This window comes from Schistocerca cancellata, chromosome 1 (assembly GCF_023864275.1).
Source record: "Schistocerca cancellata isolate TAMUIC-IGC-003103 chromosome 1, iqSchCanc2.1, whole genome shotgun sequence".
Lineage (NCBI taxonomy): Eukaryota > Metazoa > Arthropoda > Insecta > Orthoptera > Acrididae > Schistocerca > Schistocerca cancellata.
The window spans coordinates 736,979,288-736,997,857 of record NC_064626.1 but is presented as its reverse complement, the minus strand read 5'-3'; the positions used below and the strand labels follow the sequence as shown (position 1 = coordinate 736,997,857).

The 18,570-nt window shown below is 38.4% G+C and overlaps 1 protein-coding gene across 3 annotated transcripts in view; it reads right to left on the bottom strand.

The window, feature by feature from the left end:
• Window positions 1–18,570, bottom strand: part of LOC126185507 (UDP-N-acetylglucosamine--peptide N-acetylglucosaminyltransferase 110 kDa subunit) — a 278,206-nt gene that overhangs the window by 81,174 nt on the left and 178,462 nt on the right. For all 3 annotated transcript variants that reach the window (XM_049928136.1, XM_049928135.1, XM_049928134.1), the window contains 2 exons: window positions 10,559–10,627; window positions 6,524–6,720 (listed from right to left, as the gene is read on the bottom strand). In XM_049928136.1, coding sequence (XP_049784093.1) covers window positions 6,524–6,720; window positions 10,559–10,627 — 266 coding nt within the window. The remainder of the gene's footprint in view (window positions 1–6,523; window positions 6,721–10,558; window positions 10,628–18,570) is intronic.

Below are 18,570 nucleotides of genomic sequence, written 5' to 3'. Positions count from 1 at the left end.
CTAATCAAAATTTTACTGACAAAGTATCTCTCTGCAAACTTAACAATGCATATAATCTAAATTTATGTCATTTTTGTTTGTCTACATGGTTTACATTAATTTGCAATAATAACACAGCTGTGAGATTTATAACTTTGTTGCCAGAAGTATTAAGTTGTTTCTTCTGAGTAAACTGCAATTTCTGAGGTTGTGGTTACCGTGGGGCCTGAGAACACAGCTGTTTTTATCCGAATAAGTATCAGATTTCGCTTCTGTACTGACATGAGAATGTCACTATGTCTCTTGCTTCCGAACACACTTTCTGCCTACCGCTCTCTCACTAGCTATGAAGAACGAGCAAGTGACACAGACCCAATCGTTCCAGTTATATGACAACATTGTAGTCCGAAACATGGAAGTAAGTCACTGACCCCCATCTAGACTTTAGCATCTCCTGTAGACATGTATGTTACTGTCGAGTACTGGCCCTATTTTGAAGTCAGCTTGATTCAGAGTGCAAATGGATTCAGGCCTACTTCAGTTTAAACATGGTAGATGTTCATAAAGAGCCAAAGCATGCAAAATACTTTCGCATTGTTGGCTGTACTACAAAATTTCTGCCTGCTGAACACTCCCCTCCACGCACTTATAGTTCTCAGCCAAGCTTGGTCACTGTCCCGTATCAAACTTTCTGTAGTGCTGTGCCTGAGCAATACTGAAGGCAATATCTTATAGGGTGCGGGTTGTATATACAAACAGCAACTAATACATAAATAGAAGATTACTATTTAGTCCAATTATCAAACTTTCACTTGTCTCGCAATCTAGTGACATTTGTTCGTACTACCTCCGCAATGGATACTTCCACTGTAATCTATTCTTGTGACAATTAGTCAGTTTTATACAGTTTATTTCCTTAGTTAGACATTTCATTCTGGATTAAATTGCCTTCCCAGTTCATCTGAATGTCATCTTGTTCTAGAGCTGATTACAAGCCCGTAACAATTATATTTAACATGTAAGCCAATCTAATTTCTAATAACCAAATAAAATATTGACTTGGGTTCTGACTCAAGTAATGGTTTTTGAAGGATAAGATTCTTGCCTTTGAATGCTACCTTTACTTAAAAAGCAATATAAATATATGTAGATGGTCTTCATACATGTATGAGAACATTTATTTGAATCCTCTCCAAATACAACAAATGGCTGTATCTGACAGAATTTAAATTCACTTCATAAAGTTGTCAACTTTTAAGCGGAGCATTCTATTTTTGTAGTTGCTAGTTCATTATTTCTCATACATCCCTGGCACTAACGCAGTCTTCATGCTCCAACAAGGTCAATACTGTATCAAGCACTTTGGCATATTGGGAAATCTCAAGCCTATTCAAATACGAGTATTGTTTGATATGCCAAACCCTTTGGGACGGTTCAAAATAAATTTGTATGCAACCTCAATAAACAAAGCTTCATCTGTAAATGTAAAACAATCCCTATATTTATCTACTGAACTGTGTAAAAATGTTGGCCTCTGCAACAATAGTTTACTCTCTGGGTATAGGATGATCCCATATTTTTCGAATGACGAATTTGGAAAAAACCTCATAATTGAGTAAGCATGGTACTATGAATAAAAAAACAAAAATACGTTATTTCAAAAACTGGTTATTTTTAGCGGTTTTGAGAAGTCAGGTTGAACTGGCATAGAAAATAACCGGTATAACCGGTTGTTTCAGCGATAAGTGCCTTTCCTACAACATTGTAGCATGGAAAAACCTGAAGTACACAATATAGATTCCATTGGTTGGCAAAATGTCATAATTTGCTGCCGGTTCACGACTCCCCTTCCCACACTCACCAGTCCCCTTTCCAACCCTCCTGTACTGCTGTGTTTGACCAACTGTGAAACACGGACTATCTTCTAGGGTGCAAGTCATATGGAAAAACAGCAACTAACACACAAACAGAAGCTCGTAATGACGATTCAGTCCAATTCTCTAACTTGGGCTCATCGCACCATTAACTCACGTATGTTGATACTATCTCCACGACAGGTCTTGCCGCTGTCATTTATTTTCCCAAAAGAAATTTGTCAGTTAGTTTAATATGATTTATTTTGATTGTTAGACAATTTTTGATAAATTTCCTTTCTTGTTTCATCTGAATTTCAGGATCATCATTACAGTCTCTCATAATCAAATAAAATACTGATCTGGGTTCCAAACCAATTAGTGTTTTTTGAAGGACAACATTTCCACTTTTGAATGTTACCTTTAGTTAAGCAAGCGGCATTTTGTACACAGTATGAACTTTCACTGCGAACCTGTTCAAATACACCCAGTGTTTGTCAGATGACAGAATTTGGTGTTATTTCCTTGTGTGTGTCACAAAATTGTCATATTTCAAGCATAGCAATTGATACTGTAGTGGCTAATTCATACTTTTTCGCATATCCCTTGCCCTAGTGTCCCGCGAGTCAAATGTCACGCGACTGTTTGAGCACCTTGATACTGTATCGAGTGCTTCGGGTCATCAGAAAATCTTGTGTCTTTTCAAAGGCAATTACCATTTGCTCAGCACTGCCCTTATGAATTCTACAAAATAAACCTGCACATGACCTCAGTAGCCAAAGCTACTTAAGATGACCCCTATACACACTATTAATCAATACAAAAATGTTAGCCTCAACAGAAATCAAACAATGGAATGTAACAATATTATGAATGGATCTGGCTTTAGCTGCCAGAGACTGTGTGTGTGTGTGTGTGTGTGTGTGTGTGTGTGTGTGTGTGTGTGTGTGTGTGTGCGCGCGCGCGCGCACGGTAGGGGGTGGATGTGGCAAGCACACGTCATCTGTCCATTTATTTTTGATGAAGGCCTTATTGGTCAAAAGCTTGTTTTTTGACAGTCTGTTGTGCCTATCTGCGACTCAGCATCTCTTTCATAATATTGTTAACCTCAACAGAAAGTTTTAATCTGCAAATATAAGAAAACACTGAATATTTCAAATGATGAATTGGGGAAAAAAATATCTTCTTACAATCGGTAACTGTAGTAGGCTGCTTCACTATTTCACTTTGCATTCTATTTTCTCCTGAAGATTGCTGTTTATCACATATGCAAGCTAACTTGAGCTGTTTGCTTTTGTTGCCCTTATGAACTCACTAAGAGCATGATGAAACTGCGTTATATAACATATGAATGTTGGACTCGTCAAGCAGTAACAGGGTGTCTACATGGACAAGAAAAAAAATTCCCGAATTTTTCCCGGATTTCCCAGTTAAAAACACAATTTCTCCCGGATGAAATTACGTATAAAGCGGGTGAAAATACATCCGTGTTAAGTAACAGTATACTTTCCCTCGGAGCTGTAAAACCTATCAGTCCTTTGAATCTTAAAGGTCTTATACCAGCAGAGGACGTCCCAGCACTTTAGGAAACGAAATCCAGGAAAAACAATGCGTTTGGAAAGTTGTTTGATGCGAGACAATATGCACAGAGTTTATTTTCGTATTGCTGAAGTATATACACAAATTCCACAAATTACAGCACGGTAGCTTCCGAAACTCAAAAATAGAGATTGCGTTGAGCGATACACTTTTGTCAGCCAGTCATAACTCATGTCACGTGACCTCGCTAGCGAATGACGGCAGTTATTCAGAGCACGAGGACTACGAGAAAGACAGGCCGCGGCGCGTACGTTACGAAGGTAGGCCGAGCTCGGTCACTTCAGCGAAGTGAGTTTCTACACCGGTTAACTCGTAAGCAGATGTGTATGTACGAACGAGAATTGCATCCTCTATTGGCATCCACTGTTATTAGTCCTACAATGATAGGAAGTCCGTAGGCCTACTAACAGGCTCTAATTTGGCAATTAAAATCGTGCCAAAATGATTATCAGTTGTTTAGAAAAGTCGAAGTGTTCTGGCATGGAGGGACTTGTGACATTGCTCAGTAACACATTATGCACATTTTTGTGAAGGTCAATGGAACTTTTTGCCATCGATTGCATAATTTTTTATCTATGAAAGAACAACATTAAATATGAAAACTAACTTGAAGCTCGGTCGTTTTTTTAGCGTGTGAGTCATATCAAATACAAATGTGCCGGTAAAACTTTAAATAGTGGCATAAATTACTTATCTTCTGGGCCCGACATTTTTCAAATGGCTGATCCACAAAGTGTTACGTTTTGAATGAGAGTTATAACGCCCTGCGATTTAAGAAATGCACAGCACATTCTCACACGTAACATAAATCATCTTGCGTGGAAATTTACTTCGAAAGTAACGCATCTCAAGCCACTATTCATAATATTTTCTGGTGATCTGTTAGAAATGTAAACAATTGTGACGTCACACACATTGAATGCATGTTAGTTGTTACGGGCGTACTGCATAATCTTCGACCTAAATCCTTTGACACTATTTACCCATTTTCTATGCAACTAAAATTTTATTTTGGTGTTATTCTCTGATTTGTGTTTCATTGCTGCAATATTATTTAACAGTAGTGGACTAAAGTTCTTCGTCAGCGTATCAGATCTGACACGTCACACCTACAAAACTTTAACTGCAATCTAAAACAACGAAAAATCCCGGAATTCTAAAAAATTCCCGGGTTTTTCCCGGATGAAAAAATTCCCGGGTTTTTCCTGGAATTCCCGGGCCGTATACACCCTGAGTAAACATGGCAACAAGATGGAGTTCAATTTCAAAGAGTTCATTCATTCAACTACAAGTTTTACTGTGAGGAAACTAAGTCTGCAGTACTAGGGAATAAGTTCAGATCTGCAAGGAACTATTATTGGTATTTCAAATGTGTGCTTAAGTTATGATATGTTAAAACTAAACTTCTCTGTAGAGTAGCTTATGGAAATAAATATCATAAGACTGCATTTATTTAACCTGACACTGATATACGAGGTCTATTCAAAAAATTCCAAAACATTAATAATTTTGTGCCAACTGTGCATTGGAGTGAAATGCAGTTAGCATCCCTGCACGTACCCATGTAACTGCCAGAAGTTTCATTGTTGCATGTCTGTTAGTTATTGTTCAGTGCCATATTGAGTAGAACATTGTGTCACACAGTTTGCAAATTTTGAGATGGCAAAGTTGTAGGAACAACACATCTGCAAATTTTCCGTGAAACTCACACCAAATTATGCACGACGCCTACGGTGATGAGCACTTAAGCCATATTTTGTGTTATGAATGGTTCACACAGTTAAAAAATGGCTGGGTGGAAGAACGATGGTCCTCATTGAGGATGTCTTTTAGTGTCTACTAACGGCACTAATGTCGGCATGGTCAGTGAAACTATGCGTGCCAATCTAAGATCGACTGTCCGAGAGATTGCAAAAGAATGTAAAATTTCAGAGGGATAATGTCGTGAAATCCTGACACAGCATCTCGGAATGCTTGTGTTGCCACCAAGTTCGTCGTGCGGCTCATGAGTCAAGACCAGAAAGAAACTTTGAAGACCTTTTGAATCGCGCAAATGAGAATCTTAACTGGTGACGTCACATGGGTCTATGGTTATGAGGCTGAGATGTTTAAGGACGAAGATGTGCAACAACAGATGAGATAGAACAGAATTTACAGACAGCACTTTGTGCGATTCAGCAAGAGGCGTACGAAGACTGCTTCTGGAAGTGGAAACAGCACTGGGAACAGTATATGAATTGTAGATGACAGTATTCTAAATGATTCTCTCTCGCCATCCGAATACGCCTTGGAAGGCCCAACGGTAGCAACCGGTCGTCGTGTCATCCTCAGCCCACAGGCGTCATTGCCACTGGATACAGATATGGAGAGCATGTGGTCAGCCCAGCGCTCTCCTGGCCGTATATTGGTTTACCTGGCCGTATGTTGGTTCACAAGACCGGAGCCGCTACTTCTCAATCAAGTAGCTCTCCAGTTTGCCTCACAAGTGTTCAGTGCATCCCGATTCTGAAGGATACCATGCACAGTAAGTAGAAGGTAATTTTACAAAAATTTTGTGTACCAAGTTCTTGAATTGATTTCATAGCTCACCACATTCATAAGTACAGTAGCCACGGCTCTAATAACTTTCATTGATAATACCTAGCTAAACACTTGGGGATTTTCTCCTTGTTAGAAGCAACAGTAGTACAACACTTTTTTAAAAAATCATGAAGTGATTAATGTAATTTTTGTAAACTTCATTGGAACTATCCTCTCACTTCAAGAATTTGCAAATAACTATATTAACTCACCTGGATCTTGCATTTTGTATTGCTTGTCAGCAACTATGTATGTTCATTACTTGTCTCTCTCTAAACTTTATTGTAAATCACAAAATGAACTAACAAATGTACCAGTACGCAAGGGAGAGTTAGATCGGATTACTTGTGTCTACCTTTGAAATAAAATCAATATTCAAAAATTAAAAATGCTGTGACATCAGAAAAAGGAGTAAAAAATGTTAATTCTCATCAAAAGCTTCCCATACCACATTCACACAGACAGACAACTATTCCATATCCTACAAAATCACACAAAATTTACTAACTTACCTGTCAAATATTCTTGCTTCCTTCAGCACATTTCCAAGATTTATGTAAGCATCCAGAAAATTTGGGTCAAGTGCCACAGCTTTCTCAAAATGGTGTATAGCCAGCCATATCTCTCCTTGAGCATTGAATACACATCCAAGGTTGCTCCATGCCACAGCAAAGTCTGGTCGAGTCTCTATTGCTTTTAGGTAGCAAGCCTGTAATTGGGTAAGGGTACCAGGGAAGATGGGTGGGGGCAGGAAAAAAAGCTAATCAGCAAGAAGGTGCTTTGCAGGCAGTTGCAAAAAACGCTGCTGCTCGCGCTAGCAAAGCCTTGCTCCCAAGCATTGCGGACCGCTCCCTTCAAGAGTAATAATGATACTCATAAAAGAAGGGAGTAATGGTCATCCTATGACAGCATCATCAAGTGCTACAGCAAAATTAATAAGACAAGTCAAAGTGACAAAGGGCAGTAACACTTGGTTCCACTGTAAAGCACAGTATCAGGTAATCCACAGGCGATCAAATTAACAATGTGAATAACCTGATACTGCCATACGCAGCACGCTGCAGCTATAGCCTAACATGCCCTGGGTGAGAGTACTACAATAGTGCCTCTAACAACACTGAATGTAACCACTAAAAGACGAAATTACTTTCAACCAGGACATGTTACATTAGTGACAGAGGATAGGTAATGGAAATTGCAGCAATGGATGTAAGGAATAAACAAATCGCCTAACGCGCGCGGGAGACAAGGCTTGAAACACAAAAGTGTTATTTGCTCCGTAACCTAAAACACACAAGATATGAGCAGCAGAAAATTTTTGTTTTAAATTGAAAAGCCAGTCTCCTCCTAGGAGGTTATGCAAATGGATAAGTTACATAAATAAGCCAGACTTAAAAACGATGTCAGATGCAATTCCTTTTTTAAATTTATTTTTAAAAGGAACAAACCAATAAATAAAGTTCATTTTTGGAAGAAACAAAATTGTACCTTTTCCTGAACTGAAGGAGTGATGATAACATTGTCATAATAAACTCAAAATTTAGAGCTGTCTCCAAAACATCATTCACTATTTAATGGTTTGGTTTCTATCATGAATCAGCTACATACTGCAATTAAACAAAAGCACATTCAGCCAATTTCATAAAGACTCGAGAATTAAAAAAATCAAATGTATCACTTCTGAAAACGGGTAAAAAACACAAAAGAATCTTTTTTTTCATTCTGAGGGGGAATGTGCAGAATAATTAAGGATAACAGCACGCAACTAATTAATTTCCTGCAGCATCGCGGGGAGGTAGGAGACTGGCCCAGTGGTCTACTTTACCTGAGGGGCACCAGCCACTAGGACTACATTTATCACTGAGTTGGCACACCAACAAGCCCGCCCACCATCGAGCGCGCAGTCGACGAGATGAACGCCTCCATCTAACAGAGCCATTCCCAGTCGGGGGAAGAAAGAACAAGAAGCATGTCATTAATCAGCGCACAAAGGCACACGTGACAAGCCTGGGCGGCACCAACAACTAAACTGGAGTTCCTATCATTTATTAATCAATAAACAGAGAACTGACAGGAAAATTAAGAAATTAAGTAAGTATGCATTAAGTTCTGTTATGTATTGTTTCCCTCATATTTCACCTCCCACACAAATGGATTAATGAACTTTGAGCAATGGTATACTTTTCCTTGTTTGATGCACAGAGCATAAAGAAGCTCTATATATACTTAAAAACTTTTAAGACGTAACAATGATTTCAGTCTTTGCTGTAGAGCAATTCAAGCCTCCCATTTGTTAATGCCTATAGAAAGGCATTACAGTTCTATCTCTTTATTACTCCTTATACAATAAAATCTTTCTTGGTGACAATGAGTGATGTAGTACTGCCTCCACCCCCTTCCTACAAAAATAGAAGCTTGCTGTCTGTTCATAATTAAAGACTACAACACTTGCAATAATAGTGTATTAGAGTTCAAATATTACCTCAGAGCAAGCCAAAAATGGAAGAGCCACACAATTTGCTCTCCAATAAGGCTTTGGTGCATTTCTTAAAATGTTCTGTGTTAAAGCATGTCTACTCTGTAAAATATGTAAGCTTATAATGTGATAAACACTAAGCCTTTGAGCTGAAATTTAATCAGCAGTACTACCATGTATTTTAACTGATAACAGTAAACTATTTATGAATTTCAATGACTTTGCAGAGCTTGGTAAAATATGCCGAAAACAAACAACAGACTAATGCTTTGTTCTACTTTTACTTACAGAACTTCCATTTTATGTAACAAGAATCTCCAAAATTACTTTGCCAGTCACTTTGATGAAAGAATTTATTCCTTCACCAGTAAAATCTGCACGAAGATTAACAAATCATTAATGCAATAAGTCAAATTACACATGTTTCTAATACAACTTTCACCAGAAAATTAAAAAAAGAAGTTACAACAAGGTTTGAGCACTCATTGTCTAGTTTTATGCATGACCTATTCCCACATTTCCTACAAAGACTAATTTCCATTTACATGTTGGAATTTATTGACTACTGAATTACGTGTGTGTGTAAAGTCAGAAATGAAAAAGCAAACTACTGTAATAACTGCAATGTAACCAATGATGCCAATTCACAGCAAATCTTAATAGTATTCTATGAAAGCTTCACTACTCAAACAGGTATGTACTTTAATAAACTCCATCCAACCAAACAAGGAAAGCTGTATCAGAAACAGATGATTTTGAATGAACTGAAAACCCCCTGTCTCCAGCACTTTGGTTCCACTCAGCTTTTATGAGTCAATGTGTTTGAATCTTTCAAAGGCTAATTTGCAGTACATGAAAAATTTTTAAACCACTATCGCCTGAAATTGGCTGTAAACCATATGATAAGTTAAGACATTATGCACACATGCTTAATCTGATACATTGCGCAACTCGAGAAAATTGCCTGAAAATATGAAACTTATCAAATGGTTTTGCCAACTTGCAAGTAAATATAAATTTTTCATCTGGATCCAGGTAAGATCATACATACAAATGAAACTTTCAACAACTTTTTCCTGTTTGATATCGCCAAGGACTGGAAAATGGAAGGTCACAGCTGCGCGAGTTACCCGTCGAGAATTGCCAAGTATAAAACAGTAACTGTAAACAAAGTAACACTTTTTGACGTAACTCATGTCGTCTCCCTCACGAGTAACTCTTAAATGGAAGCAAAATAATTCAAGAAATATCAGCATCTGTTACAAACCACACTGCTGTTATTTCTTGAAAACTGTGGCGCTGCATTTTGAGAGTCTCCATAGTTGGTACTGGCAAATGCGCTGTCCAATACCACTTATGTTTCCAGCCTTTACTTTAGCATGCTAATGAGAAATTAGCATGGTAAAGTCACTGGGCATTAAGCTGCACATGGAAGCAGGAGAAAGGAAGGAATGCAGATGTAATGTCAAATTCATCATTAGTGCTCCAACGACAAGAAAACACCACCTGGACTCATAGCTGGTGAATGTGACAATACAATCAATAGGAAAAAGCTGTTTTACTCCTATGTGCCCAAAAATCTGGCAACGTGAGGCACTCCATCATATTTTTCTTTTTTTGGAACAAATGTTACTGCAACCTCCTTTTCTTCTAATGTTGTGTGCGATGACACAGTGGATAATCTTTTACCATAAATCTCAGACAAAAATAAAAATCTTAACCAGGAATATTTACGATTCAATACACTTGGATGCATATCTACTCCTTCACCAGGCAAGCCAACAAATTTTGTGAATTACTTTTAGCAGCCTTTGAAAATTCATACCATTGTGTTAATGACTATTGGTAAAGATAGTTGAATAGGATTTTGGAAAGGAAGGAGCTCACTCAGCTTGCTACATTGTACACAAAGATGGTTTTTCAGCAAGAATTATAACATTCAATGTTTAAAAGAATACTTAAATGCAGAGGAAGTACTGTCCCCAGTCATTTTCTCTATAATCGCTAAGCTGAGTAAACTTCATGTGATAAGGAAAGGAATGGAAAGGTCAGGTGTAAGACAAAACCTTACCTTAGCTTCATCAAGTCTTCCCAGTGCTTTAAGCAGATTTCCCAGATCACTTCTCACACAATATAAATCCTGTAACAGCAAGTAAATACAACCATGTAATAAACTGTCCCAATCCAATGCCTATTTTCATAAACAGATCACAACATATTACATTTAATGAAAAAACTTTACAACTATTATGTACCTGACTATCCCTCTAACCATTTTTTTTTTACACTAAACAGAACTGAATACTCTTTTACAATACAGCACAGACTATACAGGGAGAACTAGAAAACTTAACTGCTTTAAACAATACTTTTCTGATTATGAATTTTTGTGCAATATATACATTCCTGGAGAGTAATGAGTTATCACCTACATTACCGATACATTTTGTGTGGAGAACAACCAACAACCACACTACCACATAACCCTTATATGAGATTGGCTGATCTCGATCTACTGTTGTATGCCTGAATTCTTAACATCAGAAGTTGAATTATAGACATGCATGCCACAGATACTACTGAACAGGTAAGCTTTCAACCAAAACGCTCTTTCTGAATTAGACAAAAAAAAACACCCCCCCCCCCCCCACACACACACACACACACACACACACACACACACACACACACACAGAGAGAGAGAGAGAGAGAGACAGAGAGAGAGAAAACTGTCTGGCAGACCTCAGCAGCCTGAGGCAGTGGTAATTGAGTGTGTGAGTGTGTGTGTGTGTGTGTGTGTGTGTGTGTGTGTGTGTTATCCAAACCCACCTTAACTAGGAATTTCTAGGTTGTTTTGTAAGAATCATTTAGTCCATACGGTGCTGGGTAGGGGGTTTGGGGGAGGGGGTGGAGGAGTACACGATTCATGGAAGAAACACCCAACATAGCTGAGTTATCTTTATGTGAATAGGATGGACAGGAGCTCTGAATAACCGTATATCATTTTTCCTGCTAAATCCTTCAAATTATACATTGTAACCTTGAGGCTGAGTGAATGTTTATAGCTGTTTGTACCACCCTAACTTACTGACTAGTACAAAATATCCCAAAATGAGTGAAGAAAAGTGCAAGCGGCAGTAGTGATCAGGGACCTATGCCCTAACAATCACCAATCTTGCACTTGTTAAATTATCCGCTGTACACACAGCCGATACTAAGCCCAGTGGAGAAGAAACTATAAACAACACTTGATAATGACCACAACGGGTAGAAATATAGTAACTGAATATCAATTTCCTTGTGTGTGTGTAACATTGTGCTGCTTCACTAAGTCAGACACTGTCAGAAATGCTAGTCATGGATTCATGCCAAAAGCAAATGTCCGAGGCGCTTAACTGGAAAATAAATGCTTTGATGTATGTCAATGAAATTTATGCTTCTTTTTACATCAAATTTTATTGTAAAATGTGTGTTACTGTCAGGGCTGTTAACCAAGTTGCAAACTTAATTACTCTCTTCCAGCGTGCCATTATATTACAGTGTGTATACGTGGACAAGGAAAAAAAATTCCCGGATTTTTCCCGGTTAAAAATTCACTTTCTCCCGGACGAAAACACACTTTTTCCGGTTATTAAGTGACAGTATATTTTCCCTCGGAACTGTGAAACTTATCAATCTTTTGAATGGTTATATTTTTATACACGGCATAGAATTTCCCGGCACTTTAGAAAACTAAACTCAGGGAAGAAAACCACTTCTGGAAAGATTTTTGTTGTGCAGCAACATGTACGCTGTATATTTTCATATTACGAAAGGGTAAATTCGAATTCCACCGAACACCACATGTTACTTTCCGAACCATGTAATCGAGATTGCGAAGCACTTTTGTAAGCCACTCATAGCTCATGTCACGTGATCCCGCCAGCCGATGACAGCGGATATTCAGACCTCAGGACATGTGATGTAGTCAACTAATAGCAACATCACTGTTAAGTAGCGCGGATACAGAAACAGGAAAAGTTAATCTTTTAAATTAATATACATAGTGATGATACAAGAAAAGCAAAGCTTTCACATATAATGTTGATATTTTTTGTGAGTATATGTATATCACACAAATGTGCCAGTAAAGCAGCCAGAGTGGCAGAGCGGTTCTAGGCGCTACAGTCTGGAACCGCGCAACCGCTGCGGTCGCAGGTTCGAATCCTGCCTCAGGCATGGATGTGTGTGATGTAGTAGTTCTAAGTTCGAGGGGACTGATGACCTCACCAGTTAAGTCCCATAGTGCTCAGAGCCATTTGAACCATTTTTGTGCCAGTAAAAATTTTAGCCGAGTCCAGTGACTTGTCCTTAAAGTTTTCCACAAATAAAATTAGCTACCGCAAATGAGAGAGAGATTCCCGTAGCACTACATCAATTTGCTCATAATGATGGCATGAATGATCTTCTGAGCTGGAAATACTTGCAAATGGCTCGTCATCAAACGCTCTGTGATTTAAGAAATTCATCGTACATTCTCACACATAGTTCAACTTGCGAAAAAGGAAATTTACTTTGAAATTAACGCTTTTCAAACCACCATTCACAATATTTTCCCACAACCTGTTAGAAATAGGTTCGTTTCGGTAGTCATCAGAGAGCGCCAGGTAACAGGCGCCACCGCACTTTGGCAGCTGTTATGACGCAGGAAGCCCGTATTTTCGTACTTGTAGAACATAAAAAGATCTTACATTATGTCATAAAAGAAAAAAGACATCAGAGGATACTCCAAGAGCATCGGAATTTCGTGAACCATACTAAAATGGGACATTTAAAGTGCATACTTAAAGAGCACATTTGTATATCTAGATTCCCAATGAAGTAGGCCTCGACCTGATATTAAGTTTTTCAGTGTGGGTTTCGGGATGTACATTTTCTTGGAGTGCCAGTACTGTAGTAACTCATTTTTGATTCTTTATTGTGGCATAATTCCATACGTGCTATAAGATGAAAATGTGCACCTGAAATGCAGCAAACATTTGAAATTTGCCAATAGTGAGGAACCAAACATTTCGTTTCAAATACAATGACTGCCTCAGCGTAAAAAGTTAATAAAAGTCAAATTTCTGCAGCAAACCGACAAAACTAAATTCATTGTTTTACAAGGCCATTAATGCATGACTGTCAAAAAAGTGGAAATAAAATAAAATCTGAAACTAATAACGTGTATTAGCCTTCTGTAATTACGTGACTGTATTTTAATTCACTTCATAGCTCCTGGACACAGAAATCCATTTTGTTTTCATTTGACGCGAGAGCAGTAAAGGAAGAGGAAACATCAAAACCACTAAATGTAAACACAGGTCACGTGGAGACTACACACTTCCCCACCATAACTCAGACTGCTCTGCGCATCAGCCTTGGATCTACGATATTTCAGAACCGGGGCAATACTAAGATAGTAGCGCCCCCCCCCCCCCCTCCCCCCTCGAGTGTTTGAGACGCGATGTCAAAAATTTAAATATATTCATTTTGTAGTGCAAATCTTTCTGAAGAGTCTGATACATAAAACATATATGTTCGAGGAAATATAAGACATGTTATTTGGTCTTAAGTGTGCCAGAGTGCAGTGCCATCCCTCTTCAAACAACATTCTTCAATCGTATGTCACTGTATTTCGCTCCATGGAATTGAAACGTGTATATTTTGGAACTGCAGGCCATCAAACTATATTCAGGACAGTGGAAATTAAAATGTCCTGTTGTGCCTCCCCTGCTCCCAGTTGCCCGGTTTGACTTCCTGCCCCTCTTTTCTTTTTCTTATTTTTTTTTAAAAAAAACCTCGCAATTAATACTGGATGGGATTATATGTAACCGGGAGAACGAGAACTCTTCAGAAAATTTGCACTCTTTATTGCCTGTTAGCTAATAACTTTCTGTTTTGGGTGAGATAAATTAAATATAGGATACATAAAACCAGTAAAGACAACAGACAAGCAAGAGAGTACACATTTCTTCAATCCTTAGCTACTAGCAATGTTTTCTCTCTTATCTTACTACAGCTTTACATGGCGTGCTTTCCTTTCCTGTATAATACTGCGTACGCTGTTGACAGAAATAGTGCCGAAGACTGGTGTGGTTTCTCGGTCTGATTGCGTCTATTTTGTCACTGTCTGCTAGATAAAACAAAATAGGCCTTTCTAACACTCCAGAAATTGTAACACACACCAAATAAACGAGACTGTTTTGGCACAAATGGTCCTTTTTATAACACGACAGAATATAATTCACCAAGACCAACATACAATGCCTATTATGCCTACTACAAGCAAATAGCTCAATGTTAGGAAATGGTTTCACATTTCATTCATACGCTCCAGTTTCTCGAGCATAAGATCGGAAAGTAGTAGTAGAAGATTTTTATATAAATTTGGAATCTTCATGTTCTTCCCTAATTGGTGTGATGTCCCCGTTTCTTCTCCTTCCTCGTTCTAACAAACAATCTTGTCATGACTAATTCTGTAACTATTCCTGCCTTTGTCAAAATTTATTGGCCAGTTAACTTCACTAACCCTGCCAGAACGCCGGCCAATGTGGCCGAGCGGTTCTAGACGCTTCAGTCTGGAACCGCGTGACCGCTACGGTCACAGGTTCGAATCCTGCCTCGGACATGGATGTGTGTGCTGTCCTTAGGTTAGTTAGGTTTAAGTAGTTCTAAGTTCTAGGGGACTGATGACCTCAGATGTTAAGTCCCATAGTGCTCAGAGCCAGTGGACCATTTGAACCTGCCAGAATCACCGGTTTAGTTATCCCTGATTATTCTCTGGTTAGGCGTTATGTTCGTACAAACCACTTTCCGCGCTACTTCCAGAATAGAAGTTAAGCGGCCGCTAGATGGGGACTGTACAACTGGCCCTTACTAGGGTAGCGTCTGGCCAAAAATTATCTGACAAAATTTCATTTTCTTGGATACACTGAGAAGATAATAAGTAATTATCTTGGCCGTTATTCCTGTCAGTTGTTTATTTCCACTCTAGTAGTCTGAATCTATGGATTTCAATAGTGATTATAACAACGCTGATCATTCGCAAATCCAGTCAACCACATAATCATACAGTGGTTCGGCTTTACTCCGCTCAGCTGGTATAACCCGGTCCCCTTTTGCCTGCAGGAAAGTTGATTTCTAGTTGCGACGAGGAATCCCCTGACAGACATCACGTACACTATGCACTCATTCAAAAATTTAGTTATGATTCATTCAGAAATCAATTTACAGAGTGTATTCTAAAACCAACAGGGAAGCGTTTCAAAATCATATGAGTAATCTATAGACCAACGTGCGCTGGATGCTAGGAGCTTTGTGAAACAATGTTTTTTATTCTCAAGAATATGAATTTGCCGCCCCCCTCCCGCAGTTATCATCCGGGTCAGATACATCGGTTTGCCCTCCCCCCTGCTGCGCATGCGTGAATCTGGCAGCTTGGGCGGAACAGTACAATTTTTCCCAGTAGCATCTAGCTGCTTGCTGCGACTGCTTACACAGCCAACAGCCACATTTCTGTAGCCAGAAGAGGGAGAAGGTACAACTCATACGCCACTCAACTGCGCATGCGCATGAGCCCGCTCGTAACTGCTATAACGAATCTAATGTAAACAGTTGTGACGTCACGCTCATCTGAGGCATTTTGTTGTTATGAAGCATTGCATAGTCTTCCTAAAGCCTTTGACACATTTTGCTATTGCAGATCGCTTGTATGAGCACTGTGTTTTGTTAGTGTATATAGCACATTTCCTTTGCAATTTATGTTTTATTTTCATATTTTTTTCACGTTCACGTTTTATTGTTGTTGTATTATTCTGCAGTATCGGGATACAGTAATATCCTTTGTTAGAATATCGATTCTTACCAGTCAAGATTACACAAATTTAACTGAAAACTAAAACAACAAAAAATTCCCGGAATTCTAAAAAATTCCCGAGTTTTTCCCGGTTTTCTCCCGGATGGAAAAATTCCCGGGTTTTTCCCGGATCTCCCGGGTCGTATACACCGCGCTTCCTAAGTAGAGAACAGACTATATACAACATAAGTTCAAAATATACATGCAAATACACATGAAAACTGTTTAAAATATGCATGGAAAGTGTTGAGACATACAAGATCATATAATAAAAAAAACATAGTAGTTATTGCATGCAATATATCTCCACGATGAACCTGTACATACTGACTGCGAGGAAAAGTGCCAGCCACGTGAAAAATCAAAACATTTAGAATGTTGATCTCATGATCTGTATATTTTCTGGCAGAGGTTAGGCAGGGTTCTTTTTGAGATTACTTTTTTAAATAAATTCCAAAAAGAAGACTCACACCTTGTTTCAAGTATTGTTTTTTCTTTGCTATCATTGTCGGTAGCAAGCAAATGCGATGCAAGTTAGCTGCTACACAACAATCTATATGCACAGTTCACATGCAGAGTAGCACGCTCAATAACTCCGTAATATGTTATTCCAAGAATAACATACAAGCAGGATTTTTTTTTTCAATAATGCTGAAATTTAACTAATATTATCAAACTAAACTATCACTTACAAATTATTTTACATTTTGCTATTATTGTACACACAAATGATCAAATACTGTTGTTAATGTTCAGTTGTAGGATTGTATCTTCGAGCACTCTAAACATTTTTTTATAAGCAGGAAAGAACCGTTCTATATCGACTGAAGTAACTGGGCAGTATTTGAATCTTTGTTCTATGTTGCCACTAATTTTTGACAAAAGTTCACCCATCCCATTAATAAAACTATCAATCTGGGACAAGGAATCACTGCTTGGGTTACCGTTCAAAATGTTTTTTTCAACTTTTCTTTAAGTTTTCTTGGGAATATCTCTGACAGTGAGGAGTTCTGCCACAGCTCTGCACTATGAAAGTCACTTACTACACCTATGACTGCATTGAAATTTTCACTGTAAAACACAGCTTCAACCGACATACCCTAACGTGTTACCACTGTTTCAGGAGGTAACAGCACATTTTGTAGTTTTTCTTGATGGGTTTTGATGTGAGCATGTGCCTTAAACACTTTCTTTGTGGATGAAATCAATTTACTTACATTCCAAAACATGTATTGTACTATTTCAGCAAGGTGATGTACTTTGTGAGCAAAGCACTTCACCTGAATCTAATTGGGATAAAATACTTTGAGGTATTTTCCTGCTTTGATCATAAAGGGAACAACATCTGAGAGAAACACTAACACTCTTTCATCTGCAGAAGATTCCGGAAAATTTTTTTTTATACCCTCATTCACAAACCTAGTGATCATAGAATGGTTCAAATGGCTCTGAGCACTATGGGACTTAACTGCTGAGGTCATAAGTCCTCTAGAACTTAGAACTACTTAAACCTAACTAACCTAAGGACATCACACACATCCATGCCCGAGGCAGGATTCGAACCTGCGACTGTAGCGGTCGCACGGTTCCAGACTGTAGCACCTAGAACTGCTCGGCCACCCCAGCCGGCAATCATAGAATAATTTATCTTTTCAAGTTCTTTGCACATCACTAAACAGGAAGAAGGCAACTCCCGTTTTAACGCACCACCAATTAAATTTGTAATTTTACAGCCATAAGTATCGGTAGTTTTGTCAACTAAAATTCAGTTAATGTTGTCCTCGAGTTCACTCCGTATTTCTACCAGAACACATAGGTGAACTGCCAGTATTAATTTTTATGCAATGTTGATTCATCTGGCATATTTTGATTTAAGCAGTATTTGTGCAGGAAACCTTTGAGGATAGTGTTTATAAGTTTGTGAAGAGAGATATTATTTGCAATGAATGCTTCATACAGAGCCATGTTAAAAGTATTTTTATCTTTGGAGGTTAAATCCCTGCTACTGACAAAAGTATTCCAGGATGGTCAGTTATCCATGAAACAACATTTCTTCTTTCAGGCAGCATGATGCACAATACGTTACACATTACATATAAACACACCAAACTTTGTACAAATAAAAATAAAAGTAAATAAACTATGGACTTGCGAATAACAAAGTAATTTAATTTAATTGTTGCTAAAGCTTGTGGTATGAAGGGATA